This window comes from Chelonoidis abingdonii, chromosome 7 (genome assembly GCF_003597395.2).
Source record: "Chelonoidis abingdonii isolate Lonesome George chromosome 7, CheloAbing_2.0, whole genome shotgun sequence".
NCBI classification, from domain to species: Eukaryota; Metazoa; Chordata; order Testudines; family Testudinidae; genus Chelonoidis; species Chelonoidis abingdonii.
This window is the reverse complement of record NC_133775.1, coordinates 32,503,782-32,516,072: the sequence shown is the minus strand read 5'-3', so window position 1 is coordinate 32,516,072 and position 12,291 is coordinate 32,503,782. Positions and strand designations below refer to the sequence as shown.

General features: G+C 39.9%; 1 protein-coding gene across 1 annotated transcript in view; it reads right to left on the bottom strand.

Moving 5' to 3' along the window:
• PKN2 (protein kinase N2) overlaps positions 1-12,291 on the bottom strand; it is a 127,565-nt gene that overhangs the window by 25,166 nt on the left and 90,108 nt on the right. The window contains 3 exon segments of the mRNA XM_032791123.2: positions 3,259-3,472; positions 3,571-3,716; positions 5,644-5,761. Coding sequence (XP_032647014.1) covers positions 3,259-3,472; positions 3,571-3,716; positions 5,644-5,761 — 478 coding nt within the window.

The window sequence follows — 12,291 nt, the reverse complement described above, 5'->3', positions numbered from 1 at the left end:
TTCATATTGATGCAATCAAATTCATTTAAAACTTGTGGATAAACAGACTTTGACCTGCAGGACCACCTTGATTATTTAGTCTGACCTCTTGCACATTGGGTGGAGGAGGTTCTGTGGCCTACACTCTTGTAATAGACCCATAACCTCTTGCTGAGTTACTGAAGTCCTCAGATCATGATTTAAAGACTTCAAGTTACAGAGAATCCATCATTTACTCTAGTTTAAACCTGCATGTAATCCATGCCCCCTGCTGCAGAGGAAGGCAAAAACCTCCCACAATCTCGGGCAATCTGACCTGGGGAAAATTCCTTCCCAGTCCAAAACATGGTGGTCAGCTAGACCCTGAGCATTTTGGCAAGACCAAAACACCCAGACATCTGAGAAATAGTTCTCTGTAGTAACTCAGAGCCCTCCCCATCTAGATTCTCATCACTAGCCTTTTGGGGATATTTGCTACTAGCACTCCCAGATCAATTATGTGTCATTGTAGGCAGTCCCATCCCCTCCACAATTTTATCAAATTCAGTCTTGAAGCCAGTTAGGTTTTTTGCCCCGCTACTGCTCCACCTGAGAGACAACAGTAGGTGCTCAGGATATTTCTTCAAAGGCCTAAAATGTGGACAGATTTTAAAGTGTCTGATGACATGAAAGTCTTCAGCATTTAATACATTTCATATAATAAAAGCATTTTTCCTTTAAATGAAGATTTAGAGTCTTTTCTTGCAGTGTATCAAGGGACTTCACCAACTAATAAGTATATTAGCCTGAAAAGCCATTAACTATATTTGAATTATACTAGTCTTCAGAGGTGCTGGAACTAGGGGTGCTGAAGCTCCCCCTGACTTGAAGTAGTTTTCATTATATACAGGGCTTATAGTTTGGTTCAATGGCTCTTATTACCCCCACTATACAAATTGTTCCAGCATCCTTGTTAGTCTGCAGTCCTCCACCTGCAGCTGCCATGTAATGAGCGCAGTGTGGTATTCAGTAAGCACGAGTGTGTAATGACCCTGCTTTATTCTGTGTCAGTTCCAAATGGCTGTGCATAGTAAGATCTTCACAGCACCCTGCTCAGACTCTTTCTGGGAAGCTCAGCCCTTAAAGGCACAGGCCTCAATACCTCAGGCAGCTAGTGGTACTTGTCTCATCCTCAACCAAATGATATCAACAAGCCAGTGATGTCACATCTTCTGAGGCTGACATCACTGTCTGGGAGCAATAAAACCCCAATTAACCAAGCCATGCTGTTTGGAATCATTTTGATTATTCAGGGAATTAATATATAACCTACTCAGGAGTCTGTTCCAGTTGAGGGCAAAATATATGCATGATTATTTGCAGCACTAATGTGATAGTTTAGTTTACAAAAAACAAAAGAAGTAACCAATTTCCTTTGCTGCACTTCAGTGTGTCTTGCATTTTTTTAAATTCACTTTTTCAAGACCGCAAGATAATTAGTGAAACTATCAGTAAGAAATATTTAAAGATTAACTATTTTGCCACGTATCTTGATAGAAGATTATAATTTAAGAGAAAGAAAAACTGGTTTAAAAGCAAGAGTCAGGACATTAATTATATCCAGGGACACTGAAATCCACAGTACTCCAGTAAAAATCCCTAGTGAAATCACATTGATTTGGAGAAAGACTGTGCTGAATCTGTAAAACCACCACAGAGATAGCCAGAGGGATTTGCAGAACTTTGTATCTCCACTTTTTGTCCATTTGTTACATTTCTTATTTGATCTAAATGCAAGACAAGACGAATCATTCCAAGTCATTAACATTAGTGCAGCCTGGCATGCAAAGAAAAGTTTGTGCTTGTTTTATTATATTTAAAAAATTAAACTCATAAGGCCAAACTCTGCCCTCAGATATACACATATAGCCCCTGTGTTGCAAAGACAGAATTTGACTTCCTGTATTTGTTTTTTTTTGGTTTTTTTTTTGGGGCGGGGGAGGGGGTTTAAACTTCTTCTGTTACAGTTCAGTTTAGCAGTTAAAGATAAAGTCATGTAGGGGAAAACAAAGAAAAACAACTCGATTAGTACTTCTAATTTGGTAGTTTATTTAATAATTCAATAAACTCAACATATCTGAATACAGTTTTATTCTACACCTGCTTCAAGTAAACAAACTAAAATTTGGAGGGATGTAGTTGAAATCTTCATTAAAAACATACCAAATCTCTTGAAAACTTCTTTCCTTTATGAGGTTCCACAATTCAAGACAAACAGCATCTTTGAGACATTGACTGACAATATGGTCTTGACTTTCATAACTCATTATGCAGATATTTAGTCCTGTGAATACTAACACTTAATTCCTCATATTTAGCTATTTTAATCTCAGAAAGCCATTAGCACAAATAAATAAAGAGCTTAATATTTTTGTGCATTTCCATTAGGGAATATTTGAAAATTTCTCTACTTTATAAATACAGTTTTATTTTATTTTATTTTATTTTTTTAAACATAAATCTTGCCTTCCAGGGAGCCACTGAGATCCAGTGGATAAGGTATGGGAATGGGAGGAGACCTGAGTTCTATTCCCAGTTCTGCCACTGACTTGGTATGTGACCTAGGCAAGTCATTTAACTCCTCAGCACCTCAGTTTCCCCATCTGTAAAATGGAGATAATCATACTTATTCACCTTTATAATGCACTTGATAATCTAAAGATGAAAAGTGCTGGCATTATTCTAGAGAGACCTACTTAAGGACCAGAACATTTCTTTTTTTAATTGAACTTTGTACATATCAAATATATTTAAGGAACCTCAATTCTATCAGCCACTACAAACACTAAAGCAGTGGTTCCCAAACTTTTGAACTGGTGATCCCTTTCACACAACAAGCCTCTGAGTGAGTCCCCCCGCCTTATAAATTAAAAATACTTTATATATTTAACACCATTATAAATGTTGGAGGCAAAGCAGGGTTTGCAGGGAAGGCTGACAGCTCACGACCCCCACCCATGTAACAACCTCACGACCCCATGAGGGGTCCCGACACCCAGTTTGAGAACCCCTGCACTAAGGCCTTTATGTTTATATAAAATTATTTAATAGCTTTACTAAATCTAGCTTAACATTTTATTGTGTGCATTTTGGTCATATATCCTACAACTATTTTGTTTAAAAAAAAGCATGTAAGAATGAGATATTTCCACATACTTTTACAGACAACATAGAATAATGTGTGTATGTATCACAAGTAAGTTTAATTGAAATGAGTAATAAATTATACAAAACCAATACCTGTTAAAGCTGCTGGTTTGGATAGTGTACTATACTGGTTCTGTGTAGATATTATACTTTGACGTGGACTTAGTGTTGGTGAAGAGACCAATGAAAGCTCCTCTATAATAATACTGCTTTTGGGATGGTTTTTAGGAAGTTCATTCAGTCTTTGTTCTAATGAATACTTTAAGAGGTCCAGCTTCTGGCTTGATTCATTAAATCTTGCTTGAGCCTTGTTTGATATAAATTAAAAAAAGATTTTTAGAACAATCCACATTCTTCAAACGTAGTATTTAAAATCAAATATCATAAAGTACATTAAAAAGTTACTTCTGAAAGTGCTTTTCTGTCGGTAACTTTTCCAGAGCCAAGCAATTTCATCACGTTCTTTGCACCTTCTGCTACTGCATACTCTATCCTAAAATGATGCCGCAGTTCTTCCATTCGAAGCTCAAGAGGGCTTATCACAGGTTTTGCTACAAATAAACAAACATTTAATCTTCACTGAATACCATCTATTACTTTTGTTCTCAATATTTAACAAAAAAAGTAATTTAACAGATGCAGAATTTAACAGTATAGGAAAAATAGATGCAGCTTTGTTAGACTGTAAAAGAGAAATAGATCATATCCACATATGTTATAGAAGCAATAATGAAATTCAAAGTGTTGCATTTAAAGAATTATGTTCTGAGCTTGATAAATCCACTAGACTGATACTAACCAAAGAACTAAACTTACTAACTGGAGGATATCAAAGACAGTGGTCCCTCTCCGCAGGGAAATTAAGGGACAATGCCCTTGCAAAAAGCCCAGTCTCCCACACAGCCCTCTACCTACTGGAAAGAGTAAGGTTTTGAGTTTTTCTTCTAGATTTCTGCCTCTGAACCCAAATTGGAGACTTCATCTTTCATATCAGTCTGACAATATGATGTCCAATCAGTTTGAAGCTCTGTTGTCCTATTCCACACCACACCCCAACCCTTGTGGCTGCTGCAAGAATGGGAGATGAGAGAGGTCTTAAAGCATGCCTTTCCCAAATTGTTTTTGGTCAGTAACTCTAGTGACTCCTTCTGCTAGTGCTCAGATTTCCCAAGCAGCAGCAGATCATTTCTTGACAGTTTCACTACTGCCTCCAGAGTTCACAATAGTAAGAGTGAACATGACCAGTGTTATTAACGTATGCAGTGTTGTTGTAGCAGTATCAGTCCCAGGATATAAGAGAGACAAGATGGGTTAGGTAACATCCTGAAGAAGAGCTGTGTACTCAAAAGCTTGTCTCCCTCACCAAAAGAAGTTGGTCCAATAAAATATATTAACATACTCATCTTGTCTCTTAATGTTACTGATACCTTCTAGTACTGTTTGGAAAAGCTAGGAGCAGCAGTGGAGACACTGCAGTCCTGTCTGCATACTCATGAAGATAACACTGCATTGGTTTAAATTTGGTAAGTTCTCTTTGCAACCATAACATTTAGAAATGTAGTTTGACAAAATTTATGACATTTCCCGGTAAAAAGACTTTCCACTTATTAGCAAATGGCTATTTCAAGCCCTGATGATCAGGCAATTTCAATAATTCACAAGATATATATGTACAAGATTTAAAAATAAGAGATATACCACTATGCTGTAAAATTATGAGCATCATACTATGATTGTTCAGGGCCTTTAACTTATCTGTAAAATTTTCCTGTAGACTGAAAAATAGCAGACAGGTTTTCACAGCCTGCAAGGGAACTTTCCAAAAACAACCCCAAAAACCACACCACTAAATTCTGAAATGTAGTGTTTGAGCAATGAAAAGATTTGGTTTGAGACAATTTTGTGCTCTGGTTTATAAAAACTCATCATTTCTTCCCTGGCCTAAAATTGCCAGATGTGGGCCTAAATCCTATTTGCCTTACTCTCTTAACTGTTCCCATTAGAACTAACAGTCCTGGACTATCCACATGAGTTCGGTGGGCAGAATTTGGACCTTAATCTAAACTGAACTTCTTTAAAAAATTTAAAAGCCTTAAAATTTCAAATTGGAATCACTACCTAAACACAGCAGCTATTTTCTCCAGAGCAGGAAAAAAAAGAAAAGAAAAGCAAGAGCATATGAAATACATTAAGGGAAAAGCCAAAATGGAAAGGCCAACGTGTGAAAAGAGTAATGCAAAGCAAACCGTAAACTACAAATAAAGGAAAGCACTTTTTCTTTAAAAAAAAATCACATTCAGGTCTGAATATGTATGTGTTCTGCTGTTCTGTACTATTTAAGTTCACTAAAAACAAAGCCTGTCTTCTATTTGACCTCCTCATCCGCCAAGGTTTTCTTGCAGTCATAAATGCATATTAGTACATCCCTATGTAAAATTCTAACATTAGTAAACACATTTGTCTTCTCTACTTCATCACCATTATCAAAAGCCAATTCATTGGTCTGGACTGCCTGAAGAATCTGCATCCTTATGACTTCTATTTTCGTCTTGCTGTCCTGGAGCATCTGTTGAGCTGTAGCAAGAAGTTTTCGATCCTATTAAAAAAAAAGAGGGAAGTTTTAAAATGTAAGCACTCAGGATGACAAAGAGGCAAAGAAGAAACTCAGTTAGCAGCAGCAGATATTTATTCCCAAATCATGAAACATTTAAAGTTTGCAAAGTACATCACTAGGGCCTCCTATCAAATTCACAGTCCATTTTGGTCAATCTCATGGACAGAGGGTTTTAAAATTGGTCAGTTTCATTTTTTCAGACTTTTACACCTGAAATTTCAATGTTGTAACCCTGGGGATCTCAATCCAACAGGGGACCATGGGCGTAGGGGTCACAAAGCTATTGAAGAGGGTGGTCATGGTATTGCCACCCTCACTTCTTTGCTGCCTTCAGAGCTGGAAGAGGTTCCCAGAGGTGGAGGTGGGTCTGATCTCCACCATGAGTAGCCATGAAGGGGAAGAGGAAGTCCTGTCCCTCCCCAGCCCGACGCGGCCTAGTAGCTGGAGCCGGTGAACAGTAGGAGACCTTGGCTGGGATGTCCCCAGCCCTGTTGCTCTCCCTCCCTCCAACAGCTAAATTTCACAGAGGGGTCTGATTTCATGGTCCGTGACATATTTTTCATGACCATGAATTTGGCAGGACCCTACAGATCACATAACACAGCAGACCAATTCACCAAACTACTCTAAGACATTAATGGAAAATAAGCTAGAGTGGAGGTATATTTTCAGTTCATGAAAACACTTCAAATCATTCTATTGAAAATAATCTGGATAAATGTGACATTGTCTAGGATAATCAGACCTTGTAAGATAATAGTTCTATCTACTTTGTTGACCTGTTTTTACCTTATTGCTCTCATTTTCTCCCATGTCTTTACTGCTACAGATTTCTATTTTACTATTGGTAATAATTCTACACATGGATGCCCTCCAAATTTTCTCTTATGGTACACAACTAAACCACTCTCACTTTAATTTAGCATGGCAGGTAGTGACACTCAGCTTTGGCCTGGCAGCCTCCCCGTCTCAAAGGGCTGCCGGGCCAAGTTTCAGTGAGTGGTGTTGCACCCCAGTGTATGGGATTGCAGTGTCACTCAGGTTTGGAGGCCCAGGGCAAACTTCCCCTTTTGCCCCCCACTCTGGATGGCCCTACTCCCACCAGTGGTATGCACTGTGCACAATGTGCATATGCTGTGGGCACCCCAGCTCCTACATGAGAGAAGATGCAAATGATCCATGGTAAAAAACCATCATGCACTTTTAACAGAAATGTACAAACCCAGCCTCAGAGTTAGAGCTGAGTACTTGTTGCAGCATCAGATGTGCTTAGATCTTTTAATGCCTGAGTCTCCGTGAATGCAGAACTTTTCAAAGCACTCATATTCATCCTGAAGGGGTTAAGGTGCTCCATAAGAGACCAATTAACCTTCATAGTTGCATGTGGAGGGAGGCCCAGAGATTCATGAATTACTAACTGCTGTTCAAGCCCAGCTAGGGGAGAACTAGGGGAGAGGAAAGCTGAAGTAGCAGATGCTGCAAAGGGAGATCCTGCAGTCACTCGTTGGGAGCAGAGAGGTGAGGAGAAGGAAAACCATGGGGAGAATAAGCCTTGAGATTCTAACCCTGGAAGAAGGGCCAACCCCAGAGGATTTGTGAAGAAGGAAAACCTGAGAAGGCAGCATAGGAAGAAGTCCAGAGAAATAGCATCAAGAAAGGAGATTTCGCAGACCTTGGCAGCTGCTGATTATAAGGTCCCTGGGCTGGAACCCAGTGTTGAGGGAAGGTTTGGATTCTACTACAAGCCACTAGCAGGACTGTTGGAGGCACCATCCTGACAGCTGATCCAGTGAGACTTTCATACCCCAGAAAGGGAGACCATATAGCAATCAAGCAGGAGGGCTGAGTGCAAAGAGGGAACACAAAGTTACAGGAAGAGAGATAACCACAGTAACTAATTACTGGTAGACAGGTGCTATGCCAGATTTGTCCAGGAGGTGGTGCTCTTGTGGTGATCAGAAACCCCTTAGGCAGTCCCAGGGTCCAGACAGACTGACATACATATGCTGCTCTGACAGTCAGAGTCTTTTTAAACAAACTCTGTGATGAAGAGCTGTCTTGGTACCAGGAATTATGATGGTCACTGTATGTGAGGTTAAGTCATGTGATCTCACCGGGGATTAATTTTCCAGAACCCCATGGAAAGTAGGTAAGCATTTCAGAATGACACTGTGCTCTAGCAAAAGAACGAAGAGTATGTGTGGTACCTTAGAGACTAACAAATTTATCTGAGCATCAGCTTTCGTGGGTTAAAACCCACTTCATCTGTGCATTTTAGCCCATGAAAGCTTATGCTCAAATAAATGTGTTAGTTTCTAAGATGCCACAAGTACTCCTCATTCTTTTTGCTGATACAGACTAACACGGCTACCACTCGGAAACCTGTGCTCTAGCAGTAAGTCACAACAGATATGTTACTGGTGCACACAGGGTTGGTGGTTTTCCCAATGTGTTGGTGTGTCTTATCTTACTATTAGAAAATTGCTTTTTAATATTAAAAACAAAGGACAGGGGTTTGGTGGGAGGCCCTTAGTTGTGTTTATTAACTAGAAATGCTAATCAATCAGACGGGAAAAACAGTAACAGAAAATGTGGAAATGGCAGAAGTGCTAAATGACTTTTTTGTTTCAGTTTTCACCAAAAAGTTTAGTACCAATTGGACGTCTAAGATAGTGAATGCCAGTGAAAATGAGGTAAGATCAAAGGCTAAAATAGGGAAAGAACAAGTTAAGTATCTTCAGGTCACGAGGGCCTGATGAAATACATCCCATTATACTCAAGGAGCTGACCGAGGAGATATAATTGTGAATGGCTCCTATCTTTGAACACTCCTGGAAGATGGGAGAGATTCCAGGAGACTGAAAAAAGGGCAAATATAGTGCCACTCTATAAAAAGGGGAATAAGGATAACCCGGGAAATTATAGACCAGTCAACTTAACTTCAGTACCTGGAAAGATAATGGAGTAAATAATTAAGCAATTAATTTGCAAACACTCAGATGATAAAAATCAGTCGTGTCAAACCAAACTAATAGCTTTCTTTGACAGGGTAACAAGCCATGCAGATTGAGGGGAATGGGGGTGGGGGGGAGGGAAGAGAAGCAGTAGATGTGGTATATCTTGACTTTAGTAAGGCTTCTGATACTATCTCGCATGACCTTCTCAAACAAATTAGGGAAATACAACCTTGATGGAGCTACAAAGTGGGTGCATAACTGGTTGGAATCCCATTCCCAAATAGTAATTACTTGTTCACAGTCAAGCTGGGAGGGCATATTGAGTGGGATCCCACAGGGATCAGTTCTGGGTCCGGTTCTGCTCACTGTCTTCATCACTGATTTAGATAATAGCATAGAGAGCACACTTGTAAAGTCTGCAGATGATACCAAGCTGGGAGAGGTTGCAAGTGCTTTGAAGGATAGGATTAAAATTCAAAATCATCTGGACAAATGGGAGAAATGGTCTGCAGTAACTAGGATGAAATTCAACAAGGACAAATGCAAAGTACTCCACTTAGGAAGGAACAATCAGTTGCACACATACAAAATAGGAAATGACAGCCTAGGAAGGAGTACTGCAGAAAGTGATCTGGGGGTTATAGTGGATCGTAAGCTAAATATGATTCAACAGTTGCAAAAGAAGCCAAACATCATTCTGGGATGTATTAGCAGGAGTGTAGTAAGCAAGACACAAGCAGGAATTCTTCCACTCTACCTCATGCTGATTAGACTCAACTGGAGTACTGTGTCCAGTTTTGGGTGCCAAATTTCAGGAAAGATGTGGACAAATTGAAGGAAGTCCAGAGAAGAGAAAAAGAAATGATTAAAGGTCTAGAAAACATGACCTATGAGGGAACATTGAAAATATTGGGTTTGTTCAGTCTGGAGAAGAGAAGACTGAGGGGGAACATGACAACAATTTTCAAGTACATAAAAGGTTGTTATAAGGAGGAGGAACAAAAATTGTTCTCCTTAACCTCTGAGGATAGGACAAGAAGCAATGGGCTTAAATTGCAGCAAGGGAGGTTTAGCTTGGACATTAGGAAAAACTTCCTAACTGTCAGAGTAGTTAAGCACTGGAATAAATTGCCTAAGGAGATTGTGGAATCTCTATCATTGTCTAACCTGCTCTTAAAAGTCTCCAAATACCTGCCAGGCAGTCCCGCTTTGAGTGCAGGGGACTGGACTAGAAGACCTATCGAGGTCCTTTGCAGTCCTATGATTCTTTCCACTCAAACAGAACTGGAGTGAAATCAAAAGGATGATTTAGTCTGTATATTAAAGCAGCTGGAGCACCACAAACTGCTTTTCAAAGACCTGGTGAATCACTGGGAGCTGGTCGAATTTGCTAGTCCTCCCCTCCCCATCAGAGCTCCCCACCCCCACCATTCCAGTCGCATCACTTACAGGTACGTGGGTTCTTTTACGGTTTTTTCTGATACCCTAACTGTTGTCCAGATTTTTATGCTTATAGATTAAAGCAGGTCAGCTGTTTTAGTCACAACTGAGCAATGTGAAGCAGATGAAATGAATAAGTGGGATTTATTTTATATTTGTTGCAAAAACTGTTGGGGACAGTGCTTCAGAAGAAGTATCTTCCCTTTCCTAACCCAGCCACCGAATATGAAACGGGACTGATTCAAACATTTATCAATTGGCAAGTAAAAGATTCAGTCACTAATTGTAATTGCCTGCTTCAGTTTAAAGGACCATGGGCTACCCCCTGCTCCCAGAATGCCACATGGGTACTGGGCACAAAGTCTTTTTCACGTGTACACAATAATATGAATTGAAACAGGAAATGACTGTCTGTGTATATACTATTACTGCATCTTAGGTACTGAGCGCCAGCACACTGAAGTACACAACTCAGTGTGCTGCTAAACCCCTCCCCTTTATGTAGACAAGCCCAAAGTTTATCCTTCCTCTTTCCTTCTTGATTCAATCAGTCCACCAAATCCTCCCAACCCTGCTCAATTAAGGATAATTTCTGAGTAGCAGAACTAGAAGCTTTTAGAGATTTGGCATAAATATTGCATCTGAAGACAAATAGTTTTTATAGCTTGTCACAAAATTCCAAATTTCCATGAAAAAAAACAGATGACAAATTTCAAAACAAAACCAAAATTCTAACTTTATTCTGCTTGTCGAAAAACAAACATTCCATCAATTTCTCCTACTTCTCTCTGCCCAGCCTCTATTCTACTGGAAAAGGAGAGGAAAAGCAGAAAGGGCATAGAGAACCCCCCACAACCCAAAACGAAATAAAAATAGTTTTTGAAAAGCAAACTAAATTAATTACTTCAATTTGAAACAGAACAAGAATCTGTATTTAATATTTTTTCCTTACATAAAAAATAGTTATATATTTTTGCAAAACATTTCATCTGCAATTTTACTGCATGAAAATGTATGCTTTTGAACACAAAGTTGGTAAAAAAAATTGATAAACTATCATTTTTAGCCATTTAAGATAGGGATGCAAATATTTCAACTTTTGGCAGCACTATCATTACCAAAGAAATCTAATTTGGCTGATCATAATACATAAACCATGTCCAAAGTCATACCTTGGATATTCAGAGAACTCCATTAAAACAGACTAAAAAAAGTTTCCATCCTGCCTTGTGACTGTCAACATCTATGAGAAGCGACACTGGTGCATTTCTGATGATGATTAAGGCTAAGATTTTGTCATGAGTATTTTTAGTAAAAGTCACAGACAGGTCATGAGCAATAAAGAAAAATTTATGAAAGCCTGGTGACATGTATCTGACTTTTATTAAAAATATCCATGAGAGGGATAGGGCTGGGCAGCTGTGGGGTGGCTGGGAGCTCTAGCAGGCTCTCACGCGCATGGGAGCTCAAAGCTCCAGGGTCCCCCTCCATCTGCAGCCTGCAACTGCCATGGGCCCCCCCGGGGCCCTGCCATCGTGGTGGCTGGGGAACTGCGGGGATGCCCTTGCCCTGCCGTGGTGGCCGGGGAGCTGCGAAGTAAACCCCCACGACCAATAGAGGCTCAGAGCTTAGGTGGCAGGGGTACCTCACAGCTCCCTGCCACTGCAGGAGGTGGCAGGACCTTGCAGATTCCAGCCACGGGGGCTGAAGTCATGGAAGTCTTTGGAAGTCTTCCATAAACTCCCTGACAAAAATCACAGCCTTAATGATGATCCATAGGGATCACTTGAATTTTTTTAAGAGTAGCTAAAGCTGAGCTAGGGAGATTGGTCACATGACCTCATAAGGATATAAATGACCTGGAAGACAGGGTACATGAGCAGGTAGATGGCCAACAATCTAAGTTTACATGGACTCTGGTCAAAAGGTACACTTTTGACACTTCTTCCAGCTGCCTTATCACTACTTCCTGTTCAATCTAGTAAGCAACAGGTGCATGACAGGCAGGTGTTTTGGATAAGGACCCCAAGTATTGGGCAGTTCTAACTGGAGATGTCATAAGAAACTCATACTGGATTCAACCCAGTAATACAGAGGTTCTCAAACTGTGGTGGT